At 34.8% G+C, this 27,862-nt stretch overlaps 1 protein-coding gene across 1 annotated transcript; it reads left to right on the top strand.

The window, feature by feature from the left end:
• Positions 1–1,057: 1,057 nt before the first annotated feature.
• On the top strand, positions 1,058–20,654 carry LOC134648954 (fringe glycosyltransferase). Its single transcript, XM_063503622.1, has 9 exons — positions 1,058–1,782; positions 9,211–9,259; positions 9,610–9,712; positions 16,774–16,933; positions 17,507–17,592; positions 18,886–18,956; positions 19,573–19,750; positions 20,210–20,313; positions 20,591–20,654. The coding sequence occupies exons 1-8, from the start codon at positions 1,444–1,446 to the stop codon at positions 20,262–20,264; spliced, it is 1,041 nt and encodes a 346-aa protein (XP_063359692.1). The 5' UTR covers positions 1,058–1,443; the 3' UTR covers positions 20,265–20,313; positions 20,591–20,654.
• Positions 20,655–27,862: the final 7,208 nt, after the last annotated feature.

The raw sequence follows: 27,862 nt of genomic DNA, 5'->3' as shown, positions 1-27,862 counted from the left end.
GCTATCAAATCCGCTGCAGACATTTATTGGTCCGACTCTACATAATATTATAGATTGCCATTAAAAATACTGTTTTCGTAGTAGATCCGAGCAAAACAAGTTTATCGTGTTGAGGTTGTATTCCTAGTGTTTTTGACGAATTTAGTTTTTCATGCTCGAAGTTGTCGTGGTGCTTGTCAACTCTAACGTATTTGTCATTGTTGTAAATATTTTGATGTTGGATAATAAGATTCAACATTTTCAGATAAGTCCAAGAATATTTAATATCTCAATATTATGTTGGATGCTAGCAAGGTGTAAAAACAGTTTAGATTAGTGGAATTACCTTTTACGGAATGATTTGTAAAAGTGTCTTTACTTACAATTATACAGAGACATTCAGAATAGTTTGCTTCTAATAGAAATGTGCCTTCAAACAATTCAAACTGCTTCGCCAATAAAATTATATTGGATGCCTTCGAATTGCATTTTATAATACATACAATACTCTTTATTGCACAACTCTAGGTGAGACTAGGTGAGGTTTATTTTTCTTATTGTTCGAAATAATTTTTAGTAATATTTTTTTTTGTGTTTCTGTAATCTGTAGAAGCTTTATAACTTCTGGATTACCTGAAGCCCAGGTGTTGTTTTGATATTACCAGTACATATATCTATTGCATGTCTTTGCAAGTTTTGTTTGCCGGTGGCTAGCAGCTACTCCTAGCTAGGCAAATGCCTAAAATTTAATCCGTCAGATCAGAACGATTCGTACGATAGTACGAAGCACTATCACCGGTGTCGTGACCCGCGGGCTTATCCACTTTCTTAGTTATAAGGAATCCTTATTAAGGATCACTTGTATTCGTGTGCATCAAACGACTACCTACTACGTTTACGTTACACAATGCACCAGTAAAGTGTATGTATTAAGATGATTCTAACAAAGGCTTATTGTTGGTTGTTTATACCGCCAGTACAAGAGTACGAGCAAGGTTCAAAGTTGTCGATATTATAGGCGTCAATTACTCCAGCCATTGACACAGGAGTAGCTGCCGGCGGTGCAAGGGTTGCTAATCCCATCACTTACTAGCACATGCCTCAATCAAACCAGGATAGTATGATTACTGATTACCCTCAGTAATTGTGGATCTCGAGGTCACACTGATACTGGTTTTCTACCGGAGTGTACGGAAAGAGATGGGAACAGGAGGTCGGCCGGCGCGCGCGCAGGTAGTTCAGCCCCAAGCGGCGCCGCACATCCGATCTCTCGCTCGCACCACGTGGTGGGGCGGCTGCGCGGAGGCGCGGGCATGTTCGAAGCCCTGTGCTACATTTTTATTAGTTTGTAACCGTTCTTTGACTCGGCACCACAGCTTTTTCCTTGCGTGCTGTTTATCAATAACATTTAGGTAAATAAAGTCCAACAGATGAGTGACGAGACGGCGAAGCTTTTTGAAGCTCATGAGCGCTTTGGCGTCATTCCGCTTGGGCATGGCGAGCCGCAAGCTGATTAAAGTTGCCGCGATCATCGCTTTCTTGTACTGCACCCTGTTGGTGTACCAGGGCGGTGTTTCCAACTTCCAAGAACCTCGAGTGCAAGTGCAAGACCTGACCCAGATAGTACCCAGTAGTAGTAGTGACTTGATAGACTCAGTGACTAAATCTAGTGTTAATGACAGTGATACGGCAAAAAAGATAACATTGGACGATTTGTTTATAAGTGTTAAAACTACAAAATATTATGAAAATACAAGACTGCCCGTAATATTGAAGACATGGTTTCAATTGGCAAAAAACCAGGTAAACATTTTGTATTTTTCCGTTTAATTAGTTAAGTGTTCAAGATAGACGTCAGGCCGAATGACAAACTTGTTTGTTTAAGACAACTGTCAGGTATCCCGGCAAAGTTCTTATAAAGATGTCAAAACAAGTTAACCAACAAGATTATTCAAATGAGATAAAGTGAGTAGGTACCTACTCGTACCTTGTTAGTGGTCAACAATATTTATTTTTACAAGAGCTATCATCCGCCAGCATCTTAATTACCGTTCCGAAGTTGCAGTGGAAGAATTTGTATGTAGATATATACCTACTGAGCGAGGCAAAAAATATTTTTACAGTACATATGGGGCTACTTTTCCGTACTAGTGCGTAAAATAGCACTTTTCGTGCGTATGTCGAAAGTCGAAACTTTAAAGTGTCATATGTACCTACTGTAAAACGTTGTTCGATACACGTGCGAATAGGTAATTCGCAACTCGTGTCGATTTAAAACACTCCCTTCGGTCGTGTTTTAAATTTATCGCCACTCGTTTCGAATTTCCTCTTTTTCGCACTTGTATCGAAAATAACTATTTTGCACTGGCTATTGTCAACAACACAGTACATATACCACTATTCATATTTTCTTGATTGTTTTGTTGTCTGTTTAGAAGTGAAAAACAATGATTAACTTAATTTATAAGAGTGGCAGTTTTTCATTGAAAATCGGTCTTCCAGACAATTGATCCTTGAGTAGTTTGGGATTTTTGTTTTTAACAAGTCTGATATGATTGTAGCAGAATATAAAACATGGCAATACATATTAAAATTAGTATGTGACATTCAATTACCTTGTAACAATAAATTACCAATTACTTCAAATTCATATAACTGTAACAACACTGCTTAACGATACTTATTAAAAAAAAAGAAAGTTTTTTTTTATTTTTCACCGACCTTAAGAAAAACGATTAGAATGAGTATGAAATAATTTTCCTTGGTAGAAAATTATGTTAAACGTAACATTTTTTATTGTATAATTGGTATAGCTATACATATTTGCAGTTACTGATAGCTTTTGGCAAAACTATGCAAACTATACCAATATTTATGAACACTTTCGTTCAGTACCTAGGAGGTAACATAACATAATATGTAGCAATAAAAAGACAGATTAGATTAGATTTATTTAATGAAATAGATTAGACAACCCGCAGAGTTAACTTTCAATACTAGGGTGATAAATGCACTAGAAAGATCGCAGCAGGCAGTGTCTTCACCAGGTCAATATTGCCATTTCCATCGGAATTGCTTATAAAACAACGACTTAATCTTCTTCTCTCAGCATGGATACGCAATGAATCTTAAACAAGCTGAAAAGCACCAGCTCTTATAATAAACTCGTTTGAATTTCCAACACATTATTATTCCATGAGCATGTACAGGACCGACACAACATTATTATGCAAACATTTTTGGTGATTCCATTTATCACTCAGGCCGAGTATAGCATGTGATTTGGGAATTCCCGAAGCGAAATATTGTCTATGTTGTTGTGTTATGATCGTGGATATAACAAACAATAGAGAACGGTCCAGATTCAGTCGTGCCCTCTTTCAACTTGCATTTCCTGTATGGAACGTGCATAATCGACCGTTAATCCGGCTCGAAGGACCAGCATTATATATTGTCAATTGTGCGGGCGCTGCGCCCGCGCGTGGCCAAGGCGCGCGCCGGCCACGTGACCCGATTGTGATGTTACATTAGCCCTTTTGTATCGAAAGCTCGTGGCCGATCGCATTTCGAATCGTGTTCTCGTTTAGAAACTGTTTTACATTATGTTTTGTTGCTAACTGTACCGTCGTCGGATTGCTTTCAATCGAGTTCTTATTGTTTAATTAAAGGCCCCAATAATTGGATTTCTGATGGGTAAATTTATCAATTGTATTAAAAGTTACATACCTATATAATTTATTAAAAAAATATGTAGGTATGGAACAGCAGTATTGATTCAGTTTGTATTGTTAACCATTACTAGGCCAATTATTAGATAGAGATAGGTACCTACAGAATCATAATTCCGTCTAACGAAAGGTTATACGTAAGTAAAAAATAAAAAACAGTTTCAACCGTTCTGGAATTATTTCTGCATAAGTATCTAAACGTATTTACAGTCCATAAATTCACCATGATTTGTATGTAGCAGCGATACACTACTATCTCTGTAAATTCAGTTAGCATTTCTAACATTTTAGCATATTAACGTAAAAGGAACATTTGTTATAGGTACATTGAACGTTTGATAGTTCCCAGGTATCGAGTCTCACTAGTCTCGGCAATACACATCTATAAGTATAAAACTCACAACCACAGACAAGACATCCTCTAGATTGAGCATAGTAACGGGTAGGTAGTTTTACTCCATATTCGAATCAATCCCGTGCCGTGATTGGTCCGCGTCTTTGAACGGACCAATCACGGCACGGGATTCGCTCACCTCGTCACCCCCGCACCCGCGTATTTTTGGCAGCATCGGTTTCATGAAATAATTGCTCTAAACTCCGTCTAGAGGATTCCTAGTCTACGCTCACAATCCACCCAGGTAATGACAACAGCGCTTAGCTGTTTGCCGACGGACGTCGAAATGTTTCCGGCTATCGTGTTTCTTTAGGTTATCTGCGTTATTTTGAAATTGTAGCACGCACCTTAGCCAAGTTCTGAGAACTGATGTTTATCTCGTGTTATATTATATGTTACTGAGACGGGTATTTTGTTAACAAGTTTACACTCATGACCTCATGATAACTAATAAGGACCTAATGTTAAGGTAGAAACACCTATTTTCGAATGACAGCCATTGATACTTTGCATAGGTAAGTTTTTTAATGTACATAGATTAATAGTAACAATACAATAGTTCCAATATATATTGGTAAAAGTGTAATGTTGACTACTGGCAATGCTTTGAGATTATAGAACTTGGCTATGTTTTAATTGGATGCGATACTTACATAGTTTTCCTTTGTAACACCTAAATATAATATAAGTGACGTATAATCTTATGATTTTTATATCATGACAAAAAATGATACCTACATTTCTATCCTTAAACGTTCATTTAAAGAATTAAACTAAACTTTTAACAGTGCTTAGCGTAATTAGCTAACAAAATTAATAGTTCAAAGAAACTCTCATTTAAAGATCTCAAGTAAAAACTCATTAAAAATTAATTAGTTATTCTCAAAGCATTCGAAACGACAAAGTCCCCTAAAGTCATTGCGATTGTTTTGTCTTCTTGCGGAAAAGTATTTTTAATTTAAAAGTGTCACTGACACGGAGTTATAAATAATTTGAGTATGTCTGTCGTTGAACTAGAGAAAATTGCATATAAATAGGACCGCAAAATATTCCCTAAACTAACCTAAACAATTTTTAAACTGGGAGTGGTATTCATAGCAGGTACCATTGTCCAAACTGTTAACTGACAGTAAACCTTAAATCTTATTACAAATTTGTAATAACTGGTTACGGAATAAAAAGGCTTTTTATTTTATTTTTTATTTATTACAAAAGGTAAGTAAGTAAATAATCTTGTCTATCTTAATCTTAATCTAACGAGCTCACACATATTAGGGGTCATCCATTAATTACATCACACGTTTAGGGGGAGGGAGGGGGTTCAAGAAAATGTGACATATTGTGACATGGGGGAGGGGGGGAGACACAAACTTTGTGACGTCACTTTAACTTCATCAGTAACCGAAAATTTATTTAAATTATTTTATTCGCTGTACATTTAAATAACAAGGTTTTAAAACGATAATCGTTTTTATTCGTTTAATTTTCTTTCCTAAGCAGTTTTGGGTTATAAAATTAGGTACTAATATTTATATCGTCAAAAATATTTTGATAAAATATTAATAATACTTAGGTACTTACTTAATTCGATTTAATTCGACGAAAATGTGACGTCACACTAGGGTTTAGTAGTGGGTTTGCCAAATGTGATCAAGTGTGACAAGGAGGGGGGAGGGGTCAAAAAACCTAGAAATTCGTGTGACGTAATTAATGGATGACCCCTTAAAATAGACATACCTGACCCAGACTCGAAAAATATGACCCTACTACTGTAAAGGTGGGCGAAACGTTCGCAGAAATGAATCAAGATTACTTATCAAGAACATACGAATCCAACACAGCTGTAACTAAATCACCAACATTGTTTTCTGAAGATCATTGACCACCTGGAGTAAACCTTTGGTAACCTTTATCCACAGACAAGACATCCTCTAGACCGAGCATAGTAGCGCTACCCCCTCTGCCATAAATATACTGTAGTTTTACTCCATCTTCGAGTCAAAGTGGCTTTGTGTGATGTCCGTGTCTTTGAACGGACCAATCACGACACGGGACTCGCTCACCTCGTCCCCCGCACCCCAGTATTTTTGGCAGCATCGGTTTCATGAAATAATTGCTCTAAACTCCGTCTAGAGGATTCCTAGTCTATGACCTTTGATAACCTTTATCATGTACAAATAGTAACACTCTTCATCCATCGATGGACCTTATGCCTTTTGTAATAAGGTTTACGAACTGTCGGTTAACAGTGAGGGCGATGGTACACCACCTTGGCAAACATGTCGTGAGCTAACCGGTGTGTGTCTAATGCTATTAGCAGAATTTAGAGAGTTATTTTCACTGGAAGATACCAATAAATTACTTGTAGTTATTATTAACTACGTTTGGCAGTACACATTTACCTATGTTGTAGTGTTATTGTTCAAAACAAAGTAAAAGCAAAGTGTTAACAAAGGGAAATTCATTTAGTTTTTTAGGAGTAGGGATTTTTAGTTTTCATGTTTTAATGCGACCGTAAATAAGATAACACAGAAAGTGCTCTTTAAACCACCAACATTGTTTGTACTTGGTACATATATTTTCACCACACCAGCTCGTAAAGGCTACTTATTCTTCAAAACTGATAAGTAAGTTGCATTTTCTACAAAAGAGTTACAAAGTAAGTTGATGATTGAAATTTTAAGTTTTTCCTATGTGGATGGGGTTTCGTTGGTGTGGTGATAAATCTCGGTAACAAAGTTTGTTTAACCCTCGTGCATTGAAACCCTCGCAAGGCTCAAGACTCTAATTTAAGAATTTTATTTCACTTGCTCGGGTATGAATATTAGCACGCTGGGTTAAACAACAACTTTGCACCCTCGTAAAACGAATCACTATTGTGGTCTTTGAAAATATCCTTCCAAAACGAAAAAAACTAGCAATGACTAAATATATATCGCTAATAATAATATATGTTGTTCATAAATAAAAGCGACAAAACATACGATTTTTTTTGCAGTGCACATCCATCTAAAGTCATATTTCCGTAAACATCTGCCCCATGTGTAAATCTTATCAGTGTCACAATAAATCACCAGTTTAAGCCACAATCCGCTTACATTTTGCATAGGTAAGTAACTTGTATTTTATATCTCTGCGAAAATACTTTCAAGTCATGAATATTTTTAAAACAAATATATCAGACTAAAATTGTTTCCTGTTTTTAGGTTCGTCAATCCGTGTCAATTTTGAAATACAAAGGTACATATATTTATTGCCTCAAGATAATTGCTTGATTTATTTTTTTCCAAGTCATAAAATATTAAAATACAAAACATAATAAATTTGCATTATTCGCCGTTCAGTTACTTTAATTGCCATGGAATTGTTCACACTAGGCATATATAAATACGTTGTTATACGTTAATTAGTTAAAAGCGTGACAATTTTGAGTAATTAATCATATTGTATGCGCTTCTGTTACTAGGCAATTATACAATTTATGTTTAAGATAACATTCGTTTTTGTACTTAAACTAACCGAATGTATCTTGTACACATTTTACTTTACTAAAAACGTTTATTTGGACATTAACGTCATTAACCGTACCAGGGATGTTGCGGATATTCGCATCCGCATCCGCATCCGCGGAACATCCGCATTATTTTCAACATCCGCATCTGCATCCGCATCCGCATAAAATCGATGCGGAGCTCATGCGGATGTCGACCAAGTCGGTAACAGGAACGTCTTACCGGCGGCGTAAGGCTAGGTAATTTCGTCGTCAGTGTGTTTGACGTTGCTTGTCACGCTTTAAACATAACAAAATTTGCAATACATTGCGTCTTAGAATAAACTTAAAAGTGTAATAAAAATCAAAACATGAGTTGTTTTTAAAAGTTGCTGAACAAATGTTGGTCAGTTTGAGGAGTACATCCTACAATTCCTACAGTTTAATTTATTGCTCCTGTTACAGGAAGCACCCTGTATAATAACGAAATCGTCTAGATCCCGAAAAGTCGACCAAGTTACTATTTATTAAATAAAACGCACCTATATTTGTGTTTTCACTGTCGGATCTTAATGATGTTTATCTATACTATAAGGATATTTATACTGAAGCAGGTTGAATTTGAAAGTTATATTTTTGTCGATATTTAAAATTTGGTGTTTGAGGTCAAATGATCCCATTTCGTAGGCGTAAAATGATCCCTGGAATAATTTTACCCCCTAAGTAATTTACTATGAGCATTTCCTGTACAGGCCATAACATCATGTCGCGAATTTATGTGCGCAAAGCCACTTACTTCCGAAAATCAACCTTAGGAAGAAATGCTAAGGGCTCTATGCGATTAAATTATGGATTGCCTTTTAAAATAGCAAGCAAAATCTGTGCCCTCTAAAAAGAAGGCCAAAAAAGAAAAAATAGCACTCATCTTCTGAAAATAAAGAAACGCTGGAATCGACTGACTTAAATGATTAAGACGAAGAAATCTTGATATTACAAAGGAATCATCTGTGATTATTTTAACTCTACCCTAGGGATCGTTTTATACATACCTCATAAAATGATCCTTTACTAAACCTTTAGAAAACATAACATAATTATTTAAATATATAAAAAACATGAGAAATAAGTATGCAGTTACTTAGTTAAGTAAATGGACTATTCATAAAGACCTAAATCTTGTGTTTTTGTCTCCAACTGTGAACACAGTAAAGTTTCTCCCTTAAGGGGATCATTATACCCACATCTCCCCTATAGACAAGTAGCTATATAATATATGTGTCCGCGGCGGCAAAACGTCCCACTTTGTCGCTTGCTATAAGGAATCCTTGACAGGTTACATTCGTAATATAAAGATACAAGCAAATCTCGTCCTTGTGTCCTACTTCGACACATAACTATTACCTATATGAGTCGCTTAACTTCAAACTCGGGTAAATCCATTTATCAGATATTGCGATTTTGGTATTACGAAAAGGTAATAGGGTAGATATTTTCTGAGAGGGTCGAATGGATTTACCCGAGTTTGAAGAGGGGGCAAGCGAAGTGAAGTGACATTTGATGATTGTGATAAATTCCCAAATATAATTATGTTATTAAACTGCGTGTCATTGTTGTTGCAGACATGGTTTTTCACCGACAGAGATAATCAAGCTCATCAAATCCAAACAAGTAAGTTTGTATCTCACAAAAATTTATAATTTAATTTTGATCGGCATTCACATTTTTTATTATGAATAGGTACGTACCTACTAAACATTGTTTCTTACCTACTTATTTGTTAATTTTATTATGTTTTAGTTAAAAATTCAATGCATATTAAATAACATTTACAATCAGGTCTAATGCGAATTTATTTTGTTACCTTTATTTACTGACGTTTCGTCACAGGTTTCGCTGGTCATGGTCATGGAGCCGATTGTACGTGTGATTAAACATGTGTTCAAAACGAGAAAGTTTTAAAATTAAATGTCTCTGAATATCTAAATATCATATGCTAAAGCAAATTATTTTGTTGACAGATGGCCACATGGTGAACACCAAATGTTCTCCAACTCACTCAAGAAATGCACTTTGCTGCAAAATGGCAGTTGAATACGATCGCTATTTAGAAAGTAATAAAAAGTGAGTAATCATTTCATTCTACAAAAATACTTCTGCTTTGCGACACTTTCTTTATTTGACAGGACGTTGGGATGTTAAAGAAGCGTGCGCTTTTTAACAACAGGTAATTATGCAAAGACTCAATAAGAATAAATCGTAAGTGTGTTTCTGATGAAGAGAATAGATCTTTTTTCCGATTCGAAACTATAGAAATCATAGAAAATTTAAAAGAAGCAAAATGTCTTATGTTGCGCCAGAACATTAATATCGAGAATTGTCATACACTCAAAGACTACAATTTAGAAAAAAAAACATGAATGACGTCAACACCAATGAGACCAGAGCGCCTACCGCGAACCACGTTCGACGTGTTGCCTCTCTGTCGCACTTGTAAATTCGTACGTAAGTGTGACAGGGAGGTAACACGTCGAACGTGGTTCGCGGTAGGCCCTCAGACATCAATACAGCACATCACTCATCCAATACAACCGAGCAATTATAATGCAATCAAAGTAGAATCTCACATACTGACACTATTAATCTGTATAATTATACCAATGCCTGCAATTAGCTTTACAAGCTTATAAATAAAATTGCGTGTACGTCAATCTGGATCAAACGGAAATTGAGGGTTATTTAAAAAAAGGCGGGGCCTGTCGTGAGATTAATGAGAAAAGCACACTACACTATATTCATAGTTCATGATTTTTTATTGTTCTGATATGAAACAAAGAGTTTTAAACCAACAGTAATGATACTTTTAAGTCGCTTTGAAACTGGGAACGTACCTAGGTGTATTTTGTGGGCCGCTACCTAAGCTCCGCCGCTTTCCACCAATTTTTGAGTGGCGAAATCGAGCGATCAAAATTCAATAATCGCTCCCCAGGCCACTTTTTTACACGACTGCCCCAAAAAAGGAGTGTATTGTTTTTTAACAATAATGTCATATAGATCTATAGATCGTCTCGATATGCGTCTATAGATCTTATAGCCCGATCAACCGTTGATACTATGAAGCTATACGGATGGTGTAAAATTGAATGCAACAAACAAAACCCGGTTAGAGCAAATTACACACCCCACCGATCTCATTCGCAAATTGAATTTCATATTAAGTTACTATCGCTGCAATTAATTTTGAAATCATTTCTCGTTATCTCAACAAACTTTGGCTAGCTTAAATATCATGGTGGTTTGCACTGCGTACACATAATACCCATGGAGATCGTTTTTGTTTTTATTAAAAACAAGACGCTCTTAACTTCTGTTTTTAGAAGCTGTGCGGGTAAATATTGGGTTTCCGTTTTGTTTGTAAGGTATAATGAACGTTTGATGAGTCTTAGTCACTTTCGTATGCACAGACCCCGCATTAGGTTATCGACAGCAAATGTGTAGAGAAATCAGAATAAAAATAAGCACTTAAAGCTTTTAAAGTAAATAATTTGTTTGTTTTGTTTGATTTATAAAAAAAAAAACAAAATCTTTTTTGATCTCTCTAATTTTGAAGTGTTTAACGTAAATCGAAACAAAAATTTATAATGCCTTTGTGTGTAGTAATTTGTGAATCGCCAAAAAATATTTTTTGTGCTCAAATATTTTCGTCATCCATCGTATAATCAAGAATATTTAAATCACTCTCGCTTTTTAAACATCGTCAAACGCCTGCCGAGTCAACTTAAATATCAAAGGATCTTAATGGACATCTTATTACACCATCGGTGTCTCCAAAATTTGTTTAGTGACCACCATCCAAGGCTTTTTACCTATGATGGTTCAAACATTAATCCGCGGTCTCATCTCGAACCTCAGTGTTCAAACACACAACAAACGTTAATGGTTTTTGGAGAGCAAGTCCAATATTATTTTGGGCTCACAATAATTTTCACGCGTTGACACAGCGGCGACGGGTATTTTTATTGGGTTTGTTTTTCCGCAAAAGTCACAAACTGGGTTTTTAGTTCATATTAAACCGATGAAATCAGTACTTAGTTAAATAGATTTCAATTTATATATGTTGGGGACTTGGCTAATAGGTACTCATTTCATTTTTTTTTCAGTATTTTGACATAGTATTTTGTTTTTTTTTTTCTGCAGATGCATAATGCAAATAAAAAATATACCTATAACACATTTTTCACCAAACATAGCTAAGTACATACCAATTTTTTGACAAACATAGTTCTGTTTAAAATAACCACGAAAAAATCGGTTTAATAGTTTGAGAGCGACACTTCGTTAAACAACTCTTTTTTATTGTCTTCGGTTACCGCGACTGTTCCTTATGAAATAATATATAATTAAAACGGATTATATCGCGTATATTAAATGTATCTACCTATCTATTTACATCCCGACGTTTCGAACCCTTGACAGCTTTTCTCTCTTTTTACTCCGAGTGTTAAAATTAAAGTCACTTATGGATTAGTCCTATAGTTAACTTTCAAATTGTAAACGTATGCACATTAAAAAATGATAAATTTGAACTGTTTATTATAACAAAAATTACAAATGTCACAGACAGAATAATTACATTGTTATAAATTGTTAGCTAAGAAGTATGAATTAATTATTGTAACTGTGTAACGTCCCCAAAGCTATAAAATTGGGTAAGCCATCAAAAGCTACCGTGTAACCCTAACGATCAAATTTAAGACCTCATAAACCCCAGTAAACCCATAATGGCATTTTAGGATATTTTAAGAAATCCCGGTGCCATTTGCTCTCGTGCGGATCGCGGCAGGATTTAAGAAAGTGGACGACCGTCCATACAAACGTCGTCCCCATTTTCCTCTCAGGATTTTAAGATGAAGTATTTTAAAAACACGATTTGATGTTAACTAATTAACCATAGTTATGCCTCTTCGCTAGATGTTGTTACAATTTAGTCAAGATTTAAAATAAATATGTTCGTATTTATTTTCTGCTCCAAACTATAATAATAATTTAAAAATTGATAAATGTCAAATGAAGAGGCAAAGCTATGGTTAATATACATCAAATTTTGTAAAAATATTTTCCATCAAATTGGTTTGTAGACGTAGGTATCTGTTTGATTTAAAAAGGTTTATTTTGCATTTAAATGTCAATAATCAGAGAATATAGGGACTACGTTTATATGAAAAGCGGTATCCACTTTCCTCTTAAGAATGGCCACTAGTTGGCGCAGAACGATCTTTTTAGGGTTCCGTACCCAAAGGGTAAAAACGGGACCCTATTACTATGACTCCGCTGTCCGTCCGTCCGTCCGTCCGTCTGTCACCAGGCTGTATCTCACGAACCGTGATAGCTAGACAGTTGAAATTTTCAAAGATGATGTATTTCTGTTGCCGCTATAACAACAAATACTAAAAACAGAATAAAATAAAGATTTAAGTGGGGCTCCCATACAACAAACGGGATTTTTGACCGAAGTTAAGCAACGTCGGGCGGGGTCAGTACTTGGATGGGTGACCGTTTTTTTGCTTGTTTTGCTCTATTTTTTGTTGATCGTACGGAACCCTCCGTGCGCGAGTCCGACTCGCACTTGGCCGGTTTTATTGGACCCAGGTGGCTGGTGTAATAGGATTATGTGCCTTGAACAGCGAGCTAAATATATCTGGAATATCTAGATGGTTTTACGGGTTTACTTGAAGGCAGATGTTTTTTTCTCGTACTCATTAAATCTATTTTTTAAGTGTCTAAAATTAATGCTTCAGTCAGAATTATAAATTTTAATTAAGAAATAAATGGACATTGCCAGTTCGCGTACGTTATGTATTATTTATCTTATTTTAGTTAGTTACTTAAAATTTATGTAGTTAATTGAAATAACTGACGTGTGTGAAATGAGTAGTGAAGAAGTTCTTTTTTAATTTGTTTTTTTTTTTTTAATTATAAGGTAAAAAAATATGTTTATCCATTGCCTGCTTTATGAACCTCGGATACCCATAAGTCGATAAGAATTTATGTTATTGCCCATTCATAATTGACTTAACTCTGACCCCCTTATTCATAAAACTTAGCAAACTTCTGTTAAATTTTGTCCCTTTCTAACAAATACAAATGTCAAAATGACGAATAAGAACAAGCAATTATAAAGAGCTTGTTAGACTTGACAGGCGTTTATAAATAACGCCATCTATAACTTACTCGTGGAGCCAGAATAATATAAATTTCAAACTATTCATAATAACTGATTGTTCTAACCTTAGTATTTCACCATCTGTCAATCAATTAATTCTGTTCCTCGCCTTTAGTTCCGTGTTTGGCCACTTAAACGTGCCTTGCCTGGCCGTAGGATCGCTTGTCCGACACCTAATCTCCCCCGGCATTTACGGCCTCCGCTTTGACTTTAACTGGAGTTTCGCTTAGATTCAATATTCATGCGTAAATATATACCGTACATGAACGCTACGTAGGCAGGACTAAGTTAGTTATTATAATACCTAAAATCGGGTAGGCTTTTCTTATAAATTACTTTAAAATGAATAAAAACTTTCATAATCCTTTAGCAATATCTGAATTTTCGCGCAATATAAATAGGTTTTTAAATTGATAACATCCTCCATTTTAAAAATCGATCGATAATTAACACAGCCCGAAATATAAATAATATTTACAGTACATATAGGGCTACTTTTCCGCACTCGTGCGTAAAATAGCACTTTTCGTGCGTATCTCGAAACTTTAAAGTGCCTGTACCTACTGTAAAACGTTGTTCGATACACTTACACACTCGTGTCGATTTAAAACACTCCCTTCGGTCGTGTTTTAATTTATCGCCACTCGTTTCGAATTTCCTCTTTTTCGCTTGTACTTGTATCGAAAATAACTATTCCTGGAACAATCGGGTGAATGAAATAGGTAGGTAGGTACATTTTATGACAGTAACTTTACAAACACTCACTTTTCATATTAAATTGACAGAACGAACAAAATGAATGATCTTTAATAATGTGTCTCCTTTCGTTAAACATCTGTCTCGCCGTTTATGCTTCATCGGTTCAACCACTGCAACCAGTTCGATCGAAACATATTATTTTTTCAAACTCGTATCTCTATTTTTCCTTATTTTGGAATATTAACCCTATTAGTAAGGAGCAAGGTTGCCTTTTCCATGCGGTGATTTAGAAAGGTTGTGTATTAACAAAGTAATCAATGTACAAGAAACCTGATCGTGATTATAAAGATAGCGGCAAAGCCGTTTGTCGTACGCCTTGCAATCATGTGGTCTCGCATGGTAACAGTGCACAGAATTTAACAGTTTTAAAATATTGTTCCTTCGCAGTTTGAGTTCATTCTGTGCCTTTATGTTAAAAAATAAATAAAACACTCCAATAATTATAATAAAATTATAGGTAAGCTGTTTATCTAAATCAATTGATTTAATTTAATTCTTGTTACACCCTTATAAAAGTTTCTGTTTGTTAAAACTATGAACTATGTATATAAGTACCCATTAGGTAGAGTATGTGTGGAAAGAGAAGAGTCATGTCATATAAAATGTATTGGTTCCCTTGTATTCCACGATTCTTCTTTTTCCGAGCAGATTCTATCTTACTAATCTTTTATTTCATCTCAAGTGATCCTATTTACAAAAAAACAAAAATGGATTTGATGACCTTTTTTGAGTTATTACTAATGCCTTACTGTCTGTGTGTGTGTAATCTGAGTACTGCGGCTGCGCCAGCGCAGCTCCTGTTATTTGCGTCGGCGTAATGCCACTAAATTATACCGCACTAATTACACACACTGGACGCAATTCTGCCACGCTTACACAAAAACGCTTATTTCAATTGCAAACTTACGTCACTTATGACATTCTAAAACTATAGAACCTAAAGGCACCATTCAAGGTTAGCAGAATTGTATCCCAGAACCCTATAGCCTTTTATATCGTAATCACAATTAAGTACTTGTGAGACTTGATGTTATTTTTAGTGTTAGTAAATTGGTATGGGCGCCGTATAAGTATAGAATCAAGTAAGCCGACAGGTCTAGTCTATTTGTCCTAGAGTGGCTTAAGCTAGTCGTTAAAGTTCCCTATGTACTTATACTGAATGCTGCGTTACAATTCTCATAATAATTCTGCCTTTTGTACGAATGTATTTTCATATGTGCAATAAATATTAGGTAAATAGATAAATCATACAAAAAACCCGACTGGTTAATCTTGAATAAGTATACAAACTTTATATGTATTGTGGTTTCAACAAACAAATATGGCTAATGTACAAGGCTAATTGCCTTTTTACATAAAAAGACACCATAACAAAACCAAAGAATAGGTAGGTACTTGATAAAATAATAAAAAGCGGCCAAGTGCGAGTCGGACTCGCCCATGAAGGGTTCCGTATTTAGGCGATTTATGACGTATAAAAAAAAACTACTTACTAGATCTCGTTCAAACCAATTTTTTGGTGGAAGTTTACATGGTAATGTACATCATATTTTTTTTTAGTTTTATCATTCTCTTATTTTAGAAGTTACAGGGGGGGGGGACACACATTTTACCACTTTGGAAGTGTCTCTTGCGCAAACTATTCAGTTTAGAAAAAAATGATATTAGAAACCTCAATATCATTTTTGAAGACCTATCCATAGATACCCCACACGTATGGGTTTGATGAAAAAAAATATTTTGAGTTTCAGTTCGAACCCCAAAAATTTGTTGTTTTTTTTTCTATTTTTGTGTGAAAATCTTAATGCGGTTCACAGAATACATCTACTTACCAAGTTTCAACAGTATAGTTCTTATAGTTTCGGAGAAAAGTGGCTGTGACATACGGACGGACAGACAGACGGACAGACAGACAGACATGACGAATCTATAAGTGTTCCGTTTTTTGCCATTTGGCTACGGAACCCTAAAAATGGTAAACTTTGTACTGAATGTAATCTACAGTCGAGTTCAAGAACATATTTACAAGCCAACGTTCCAAATAGACCTATAGGTATGTGTGCATACGCCTCTAAGACACTGAAAATATTAAGGATGGGTAAATATATTATTGGAAAATTGTTGTGTAAAGATCTTTATGAACTCGAATGTACGAACTATTCCCATTTTTTTCCTTTGCCGTAACAAATAATTATTGTTGCAGATGGTTCTGCCACTTCGACGACGACAACTACGTGAACGTACCACGCCTAGTCGAAGTCCTTCAAAGGTACGACTACAAAGAGGACTGGTACCTCGGCCGGACCTCGGTCTACAAGCCAGTGCGGATCTATCAGAAGTCGAAGAAGAGCAAAAAAATGAAGGTTGGCAGTTTAGAAGTTAGCATACTGTTTTTAAATTGTGTATTGTTTTCAATTAATATACCTACTGTTATCCCTATCACAACACTTTATAAAACAAAGTCCTCCGCCGCGTCTGTCTGTTTTTGTGTATGTACGTTCGCGACAAATTCAAAAACTACTATCAATAGAGTGATTATTGAGGAAGGTTTAAGTATATAATTTTTTAACGTTTTGTGTAACCCGTGCGAAGCCGGGGCGGGTCGCTAGTAGTCGCAAATTAAATAGGTAAGTTAATACGGTTACGTACGGCTGCGAGGTAAGTAGCAAAATGTATGAATTAACAATAAACATTAATCAATGTTTAAATAAGCCCCATTGTGATGCTCAGCCACACTTATCCCGCAGACACATTTACCCGTATTGACCTTACCTACATATCCAAATACTTATCTGTAGGTATCATAAGGAAGTGTACCTACTGTTGAATTAACACACTAGTTTTTTGTTAGTTTTTAGAAGTTGAAGTAACAATGTTTTTTTTTATATTGTAAATTACTGATTGATAGTAAAACTAACAATAAATATTTGTTCCAGTTAAAATATTCTTTTTGGTTCGGCACGGGCGGTGCTGGAGTATGCTTGAGCCGAAGTTTGGCTTTAAAAATGTTACCTTTTGCGAGGTGAGTCAATAAATGTACCTTCTTTGTTTACATGATCGTTGCCGCGTTCATAAAAATGCAATTCACTCATTTTATAGTCTAATTTAGGCTCATAATTCGAATCGTATTAGAAGATCGTGACAACCCCTCAGTAAATAAAATAACATAATGGTGAAGTAAAGTTTTGTGCAAAAATCCATTACCATGAACAAATTAAGTCAGTAAGCAACATTATTTAAAGAGGAATACAAAGCGTTTTGCAATGTCACGCCACGCATTATCAGAATACAATGGGATTTGACAGCCACAATTTGTCTATAATTTTAAAGTCAAAATATGTGAAAATGTGTTCCGCAACATGATGAAGCTAAATTGCACTGAGTAGATTTAAAAAATATTATTTTATTAAAAAGAATCAATTTGAGGTTTAAATTTCATACTTTGACAACCTTGTTCACATTCTGTATGTTTAATAATGTTACCTATTAAAATTGCTAAAACGAAACGATTGCTAAAATGACAATTGTGAGGTTTGGTTGTTATGAAGTGCAAATTATAGTGACATTACCTAGTTCCGTATGGCCAGTAATCAAAAAATTATAAATCCATATCTGCCTGCTTTCTATTTTTACGTTTATTGGTTAAGTTATAGCTTATTAAAATTTGCCGATTGGTAAAATAAAGTCCTATTGTTATTAGTCGATACTCTTTTGTGATACTCTAGTGTTCTCGGACAGTCAAGTGGTCGTACAACTGCCGGACATTCAAGCCAAGCAAGCGTGTAGCAAGGACTTTACACGATTACTTTCATCTCTGTCGTGTAGTACGCTTGAACGTGCCCAAGGGCTATTACTTTGGCCATTGGCTATAATACAACAAAGCAGAAAATTGATATGATGTCAGTTTTGAATAGTAAAACATTAAATTCTAAGCTGCCGCAAATAATTAATCGATGTCAGAATGCCAAGGTTGTTAAAGTTTCTGACCACGTTGCATTCCAATCCAATAACAGCAGAGCTACGTGTTTATAATTTACTGTAACCAAGTACGGCTTGACCTGCAATTTATGTGTCATATTAGGTATATAATTTTATATTATGTTGCAATTTGCCTGATTTAAACTTGTGTACTTAATACAGATTTGTACAAATGTTGAAATTATATTTTATCTTTTAATTGACTCTGAGTTTAAAACATAAGTAGGCGGCGTCAACATACGGAACCTTGATACAAAACTTGTTATTATTTATCTTGACATTCGTTTCTCATGACGTGGGCTTAAGGTAAATGTTTAACACGTAACTTTCTTTCCAGTGGTGGGCGGTTCATCAGTTTTTGTGATAACGTTAGGTTTCCTGACGACGTATCCCTTGGATATCTTATAGGTAAGGACCTACTATTAAGACTTATTTTCAATTAATAGGCGTTGCCTTGTTTCCCACTATTTTTTTCCGTACCCAGAGTTTATTTAAAATGCAGTACACTAAATAATCTACAGTTAAAATTAAATTTAAATTCCAACTCTGTTGTCAAACTAACAAACATTTGGTGTAAAATTTGAAACTTGCCGTGGCCAGTTCTAGAATTTGTAGACGCAGAGCAATTTGGGACTTCCGTAGAATTTGAATTAGTTAGTTCCTAATTTGTGGCCAACATGATAAAGTTTCCATATTGTTTGTGCCCTTATTTCCGGACAAAAATTATTTGTGAAACAATTTTTTTTTCCCATTCCATTGGCACGTCTTATTTAGACATTTGATCATATATTTAGATCCCAAAATAATATAATTGCACTGCTTTAAACTTACGTTATATTTATATCTTTTACTAGAAAGTAAATATATAATAATCTAGATTTCTCCACAAGAATATTGATAGCGCGATTCAGGGAACGCCTTCTAGCTTGCGATAATTAGCAATAAGTACCATTAAATACACTAAATAGTTAAAAAAAATTCAGAACGGAAAAACTTATCATAATTGCCTCCCCTTTGTCCACAGAAAACATAATGCATATAAATCTGACGGTGATACCCGAGTTTCACTCACATTTGGAGCAGATGAAGCTCCTGGACACAGAGACCTTGAAGGATCAGGTGTCATTCGGCTACAGCGTATACAACAACGAGTGGAATGTAGTCGACGTGCCGGTTTTCGACACGTCCTATGATCCTACTAGGTGAGTAAAGTTCTGAAGTGAGTGAAGTGGTGAATCTTCTGCACCTAAAAGATATTACTCTGCACTAAAAAAACATTGTACTTGGTAGTATGTAAGGTCAAAACTGGGAAGATTAGCTGGCCTTCACATTGGGGCCGGTTCACACATTGATTAGTGTTATGCGACTTTATACTATCGCACTAAACACTAGTCAATGTGTAACCAGGCCCCAATGTGAAGGATGGCCAGCATACCTTACTAATATTTATCTTAATTAAACTTATATTTTTGTCTTAAAATGTTTGTAACAAGAGTAACAGTTATAAAATCTATAACTGCACTGTTAAGAAATACGCCAGCCATTAAAATAACAATATATATCTTATCTAATGATCTTCGTGGGCTAACTTTTTTGAGGAAAACCTCGTTTCCTGTAACGTGAAGATAAAAGCGAATTACGACTTGCCTCCATTGTTGCAGGTTCCTGTCTCTGCATTGTTTCCTGTTCCCGCATTTCAAGTTCTGTCCGAGATAGCCAACGTGTTACACCTGTGTGGAAAGCTAGTTTATCTAATTTATCTCTGCAACTAGGGAACATATCAATTTATTTTATGGAATATTTTTTTGAAATGTTTTTTTTTAAGTAGTCACACTACTATATATACATTTTTTTAAATTGAAATAGATACCATACACCAAAGAAAAAGTGACCAAGTCTACCGATGGCCGAGGCGGGAATCGATCACTTCTTCAGCTTACGCGGCTAACGTCTTGACCACTAGACCACCCGGCCACGGCGGTAGCCATTCCAAATTCTTTCTTTGGTGTACGATATTTATTTCAGTTTATAATGTATCTCTGGTTGCCTGATATAGTTTTGAAGTATTTTTTGTTTTCTTTTTGTTTATGGCTTGATTTTAACGTAAGTATTCCAATTATTTTATTACATTTTTTTTTCTTAAAAATATTTTATTTTATTATTAGGATATTTAAAATATTTAAATAGAGATGCCTCGAATAATGGTTTTTGGCCGATAACCGAATACCGAATATTCGGCCTTTCTCTCGGCCGAAGCGCCGAATATTCGGCATGACATGCGAACATTTTGAGTCACAATTATTATGAAAACTGTTGGCCAACAAAGCACAACGTTTGCTAAGATATTATTTTTTGTTGAATATAGTTAGGATCAATTAAATAAGACTCATCATAAAAATAAAATATTTTGTAATTAACAAATGTTCAAAAAAGGGTCTTCGTATTTAACAACTTTCCAAGAATACATTTTAAATATATATATACCGAATAGTAGCCGAATATTCGTGGCATCTCTATATTTAAATCGATTTTAGAGATGATGCGTTTTTAATTATTTTTTTCTATTGTCATTATAATATTTTGTTAGTAATAACTACTATGTTAAATTGCTTTAATTAGAAAAAGTCAACCTAATAATGGAAAATTATAATTTATCTATATTTTGTTTAAAATTAATCATACCTTTTACATAAACATAAAGAGTTGTAAAAGTGCAATTGATAAAACTAATATCACTGAAATTCGCACACTTCCATTTTGTTAATAATCTTGTTTTCTTTTTGTTAAATAACTTTTATTTTCAAATTATTTAACTGGTAAAATTATTTATAAAATGTAATATAACTTGTTTCTCATTTAGCTGTGAAACATTAGGTAGGTAATGTATGTAGCTTATCACTGAGCCGATCACACTCATAAATGGTAAATAACCTATCATAAATAGTTCTATATATCTACCGCAATAACTACTTTTTAAAGCTCATAAACTTTTGGTCATGTAAAGTACAGAATAAAATAAATAGTAGATTGCGCCTATATTCTAAGCGCGGCCATAGAGAAAAAAAATACATAGAGTGCTCACTCCATACATCAGTTTTAGTACCAAAAAGACTATTAGCATCTAGCATCGAGTAGCGGAACTATCAGTACTGCTACTTGACAATAGATGTAGCACCGACCGGAAAGTCTTATCTCAACAGCATAAGACTTTCCGGTCGGTGCTACATCTATTGTCAAGTAGCAGTACTGATAGTTCCGCTACTCGATGCTAGATGTAGGCACTGAAATTAATAGTCTGAACGGATGTATGGAGTGAGCACTCTTGTCTTACTTATTTCTCTATGGCGCGGCTGAATGATTTCTATCAAAGACATCACTGTTTAAAAGAATAAAAATGTCACGAATTCAAAACCTACGTGGGTGATGTAAAAATTGTTGTCTTTAAGAAAAGTCTGTGATATTAGCTGATAATTGTAAGTAGACGCAAAATGTGCTATTAAAATGTTATTTAAAATCTCTCTCAAGTCATGTTATGATATTGTTTATAAAATAATTATTTGTTTATAAAATAAACAATTTCAGAATTACAATTATTTTATTTTCAGAATATTTAGTTATACTTATCAATTGTCAACAGCCTTTGGCATCATGTCATTTTATCTATAACTTCAATCCCTAAGTCAATATAAGAACCGATAACGAGAAGAGACCTGTGAGAACCGTTCTTAATAAACATTTTGGCGACGTTTTTTCCCATAAGCGACTTCCTTTTCCAATGAAGAAATGCGTTAGACTTTTAATTGACGTTTATTTTAACGTTATAGCATTTTTATAGTCGCCACATATTCATCGTCTCGGGTTAAGTTACTGAGACATCTGCGAGTTATGCGTAGGTACCTACTTATATACCTACTTTCGATATTTGAAAAGCCACCGAACTTATCTCGGCTCACACCAAATTCGACGTAACAGAGTTGCAACTAGTATGAAATTTCGACAGAGGTATTAATTAACTTAATGCATTTTGCTTTTGAAGATATTGTGTGTTTGGAAGTGTGGGCGGCAATAATCCGTCTGCCTCCACCCGCCGTGTATGGTCAGTTGATACGGTATTTATTTTATTTTAGCCTTTGCTCTCTTGGTCAGTATTTTGATCCTTAAGATTTGAGACACCTATGGTAGGAACTATTTTTAGAGACCGGGTGCACATTCTGGTAGTATTCTTAGGCGTCTCACCGCGTCTTTGGCTATAATATTGTATAGCCCCACTATTCATGTCCAGAGATACATTTTAGTAAAAAGTTATTTTATGAAAATATTAAGTAAAGTAAACATAAAATGATGATCCCTTGCGATTTTTAAATCAAATCTTAAAACATATTATCTGTCCCTTCCTTAGTATGCCTGTTCGCGTTACTGGTTATCACTTTTGGCAAGAATTATAGTATTGTATATATGTATTATAATATATGTATATGTGTTGTGTATATGTATGTAGGTATAAATAATTTTAGTAGTATGTATGTTTATGTATTGTATTATTGTTGTAGAATTAAAATTTAAAGGTATTCTTTCTAGTTTAAATTTAGTTTTTTTGCACCTCCTAATTATATCATTTTTCATTTCTCCACTACTTATAGGTTGTCTGGAAGAGATCGCTCTTTAGCGATAAGACCGCCTGTTGTTTAACTCTGTCTTCATGTATTATTTGTGTTTCCATGTACATTTATTCTGAGGTTGTGCAATAAAGAGGATTTGTATTGTATTGTAATGATGAATATCATAAGCTAAACAAACCTGGTTTGTATTTGTACAAATAAATACATAAGTAGGAGAGGCGAATTAATTACAGAACCAACACTGCGCTAGTTTGTCTTGCACTTGGTCAGGTTTCTAGACCAATGTCGTCCATAAATTAGGCAAAGCCCAAAGACAAGATCCCTAGAAGGCCAGAAAGACGCTTGAATAGAACATTAAGCATGAAAAGACACCTCTTAACACCTTCGATAAGTATTCACTGAGCACGATCTGTGAGCCGTAATCGGACAGAGCCACCGAACTTGGCTGACAGACCGCCGTGTTTTGCGATACAAATGCAAATGATTCAATGTTTAGCGAAAGGTGTGCCGCTTAGGGGCAGAAGGCAAAACATACAGAGCTATCATTTCAATTGCTTACCGAAGTCATAAACTTAAGCGAACCAGTATAAGTGTGATTTTAGACTGCGCATAGTCGTTACGGATCTCGAGGTCACGTTAAATTGGTACGCCTAAGAACTTCATGCGACCACGTTAGCGTAGCCAATGGGAAATATACAAAAAGGTGAAGCAAGCGTTAAAGTCGGAAACGTGCACCATTCACCCTTTCCTAGTAAGGAAGTGATATGATATTTCACGTTTAAAAACCTAAAAGTGGATAACGAATATTCGCTGCGCAGTTGAATATATATGTAATGAATGTTTTAAAAGACGCTTACTGTCTCTTTATCAGACGTCTGGTTAACACAAGACGATAAAGAAATTAAAAATATTAGTCACATATTCAATTCCATTTAAATTACCTATTTAATAACTAAAATATACACACTGATGACTGAATATTTAATCTAAGTAAAATATAAGGTAAAATAAACGGTGTAGTGATAAATATGTAATTACTTGTAGCCGTGTCCCAACTCCCATTACAGTCGCAACTCTTGGGAGAGAAACGTAATGGGTAATTTTATTTATACTTTTCGCTTACTGGGAAGCCTAAGAATATACGTAATAATACAAATTATATAATAAGTCACAAGAAAACATAAATGTACACTCTTTTTGTACACCACAAAAAAATTAAGAAGCTCAGTACAAGTTACAAATAATTATTTTTGTATTTATATGGCCTGCCGGTGGCAGTAAAATGTTGTATACCTACATTGTTATTTTTAAGGCCGAAATAACGGCAATCTCCTTCAAACAAACAATTCTTACCATTCCGGGATTCATAGCTAAAGAGTTGCAACTGACTGGTCAACAATTTAGTTAAACAGAAGCTGTTTTCAAATCTTGTATGCACAACAATGCATACAATACGTTACATTTGACCATTTCCCTGCGAATATAATATAGTATTTATGTGCCATTGTGTCAACCAGTCTGCGCCTATTTAAAACGTGAACGGAATAAATAAACATATTTTATTCTTGATAGATGCCTATCTAGAATACATATACAGGGGAAGCGATTGCGTGTACGAGCACGTTTTTGTAAGACTTCAATTACCTAAACAATGTTAGTTTTCATTAGGCTCTTGGTTCAGTTCAGTGTATTTTTTTTATTTGGAAAGAAAAATATGTTTGTATACGTGCATCATCATCAATAACCAAATAAAACCCAGATTGCGCCGGTAGCAATTTTATTTTGAATTATATCCACTGGTAGCGCGGCCTTATTTTTTATTTATTTAATCAGTTATCAGGTATGATCTGATTGTAAAGTACCTTAAACTCCTCTTTACTTCTCGCATATTCCCTACTATAACTTGATTGTTCTTGCATTGCGATAATGTTACAAGTAAAAATCTGATCGAAACATTTTTTAACATAAAAAGCCACTGGCTCTTAATGACCCCTTACGCTGAAGATGCCATAAAATAAATGTTGAAGTGGTTGTAAAGTGGAGTTATTGCAGTGTTCGTAAGCTGTTAAGGATTACCCCCACTTGAAACGGACGGTAAGCGGCTTATACTTGTAAACGTTGCCGACGTAGATTTGAGCATTGTTATTAAATGCGATTGTTTAGACGATTTAACAGGAATAGTCATGATTCAAACGTCCAGAACAAAAAATTAAGCAAAGTTTTACAGAATTTGGTTAAAATCTGCCACCTGGGCAAGTCTCCCAGTCTCCCCCTAAAACAATGTTGCGATAAATAAAGAGATAGTCCAAATTAAAAAACTTGTTTGACATATTGACCTCACACGGAGCAAACATTGTACATTCTGGCCAGTTGTGGCTGGCATCAAATCGCTAATACAATTAAAACCATATTATCCAAACAACTAAAGGTGTCACATTGCAATTGGAGTCATTGGAATGTTTATTCAGCTTTTATAGTGTGATAAAAGTCTGTTGACTCAATCATTTCAACGGTTATGTAGAATCAACTTCAACAGCAAATTCAACAGCTTATAAAATAGTTGAAACTCCATTCCTCCTTGAACGTTTTTGAATGCGCGAATGACATATCAACTGACTGACTGATAGGTTGACTGGAAGAGATCCCTTATAGGGATAAGTTCGCCTTTGTACATTGTATACTTTCTTTTAATTGTATCTTAACCTGTCTTATGTACAATAAAGTGTTTAAGTAACTAAGCGTTTTTCGGTATAATTTGTTCATACATATACAAATTATACCGAAAACGTATTGATTACCAGGGCTCGCTAACGAGTTGATATTAATATTGAGTTGGCACCACATTAATATTCGATTTCCTTTTCTAAATAGGACACTATATTGATAGTTTCCTATAGATTGTTGCGACTGTATCGAATGACTTTACAATAAATGTAGGGGTTAATGAGTGTTAAGACAGGAGTAAAGTTAAAGGCGAATGCATCATGTAACAGAATACTTTAGTGTTTAATCTTTTGTATCTTACGTTAAAGATATAAGTGCACTTAGACCCTATCACTTTTATCTTCTCAAGATGGATATTACAAATATAAAGTTTATTACTTTTACATTATGCAGATGCAATTCGTTTATTTAGCCACGTTGTTTTAAATAAACTACTTATTATACACTTAATGTTGACACGTTGTTTAGATACTTACCTACCTACTGTTTTCGACCGCACGGAGCTGTTACCTTTTGAATGGAAGTCATCATAGTGTAAACGTGACCTTACTTTACTAGTTGGGAAATTGTATATTTGATTGTATGTAGTTTGCAAAAAACATATATAAAGTACGACCTATTATGACCTCGACATCTTTACTAGGTATATGGTACGTATAAGGCGAAGCGAATGCGAAAAATATGACAGAGGTTTTACTTGTATTTTTTTTATCTATTGCGCTAAGTTTACGTATTGGTTAGTAGACAAGTACCTATTAGTAGTCTAACTGCCTTCTCATCTTTCTACCTGTTTGACTTTTTTCAAGCAACTTATTAGTCGAATTAGTTTTAAACGAATTTCCTTAGATGCTTGAATGATTAATTAAAGCGATTGTCACGACGATTCGTCTCACGGCGGTGGGTAAGAAGCACCTGGCATTCGGTAACATAGTTTTTTAAATCGATTATTAGTGCAGAGTCACTTCGAGTAATTGGAATCCGTCCAAAATTCCGAATTTAGAAACTATAGGGCGTAAGTGCCAGGTACTAGAAATATACTTTCAACTTATTTGATTTGGGGAGGAAATTTGTTCTGCACAAAGAGGTGGTGCAACGAGCGGATCTGGACCGATTAGAGTCATTACATGGGCGATTGTGGTGAATGATGTTTTTGTTTGATAATTTTATAACTTTTCCTTTAATCAACTTTAACTGCTTAACTAATAACTGGATTTCCTAATTGGGTGCACGTAAACCTTATTCAATTACGAACATGGATAGTAACGTTCTAATTTTTGCCTTAACATTCAGTGATATTGAAATCGTTCCAAATAAAAAGCAGTGCCTTGCATTAAATACGGGTCGCCTCGTGTCAATTCTAAGTTTATGGCCTCAAATGCGAGGCATTGTAGTAATTGAAACAACATGCAAACTCCAACAATATCAAAGACTCAGTCAGATAAATCACTATACTTTGTTCCATATGTTAGACTAGCAAAAGTACTAGACTTGCAAAAGTCCCCGTGATCCTATTCCAATCAATATTTTTTCTCAATTGGTCTACTTGTCAAACCAATAATCCCTGTTATTCCTCTTGATCTAGTACTATTATTTATTCTGTGCCTTGATCAAAAGATCTGTCTTCCTAATCAGTAAGTACATTACCTATTTCATAAAGTTGAGGTATAGTTTTTTCTCAAGTCACGATTTTATCGATACCTACAAACAGTGAGTTAAATAATAAGTACCTACTAATATATTAGGTAGGTAGTCACTGCGACTTATCTAATAGAAACGTTTTACCGTCACTTACGCATCAAATCGAAGCGTCATTTTACAAAAATGGCTCTTTATCTGTAATGCTGGACATAATACATTTGCCTACTCACTCATGCCCATAAAATAAAGAGAAGACATTATCCAATCATTATATAGTTTATGGCCTCAAATGTGAGGCATTGTAGTAATTGAAACAACAAACTCCAACAATAT

The sequence above is a fragment of the Cydia amplana genome, chromosome 6 (genome assembly GCF_948474715.1).
Source record: "Cydia amplana chromosome 6, ilCydAmpl1.1, whole genome shotgun sequence".
Classification (NCBI taxonomy): domain Eukaryota; kingdom Metazoa; phylum Arthropoda; class Insecta; order Lepidoptera; family Tortricidae; genus Cydia; species Cydia amplana.
This window is presented reverse-complemented; position numbering and strand designations above follow the sequence as displayed.

Coding starts and splice junctions, on each gene's coding strand:
- LOC134648954 (XM_063503622.1), top strand. CDS start 1,444: ATGAGCGCTTTGGCGTCATTCCGCTTGGGCATGGCGAGCCGCAAGCTG. Junction 17,593..18,885: donor AAAATGTTACCTTTTGCGAG/GTGAGTCAATAA, acceptor CTTTCTTTCCAG/TGGTGGGCGGTTCATCAGTT. Junction 19,751..20,209: donor ACGTCCTATGATCCTACTAG/GTGAGTAAAGTT, acceptor CCATTGTTGCAG/GTTCCTGTCTCTGCATTGTT.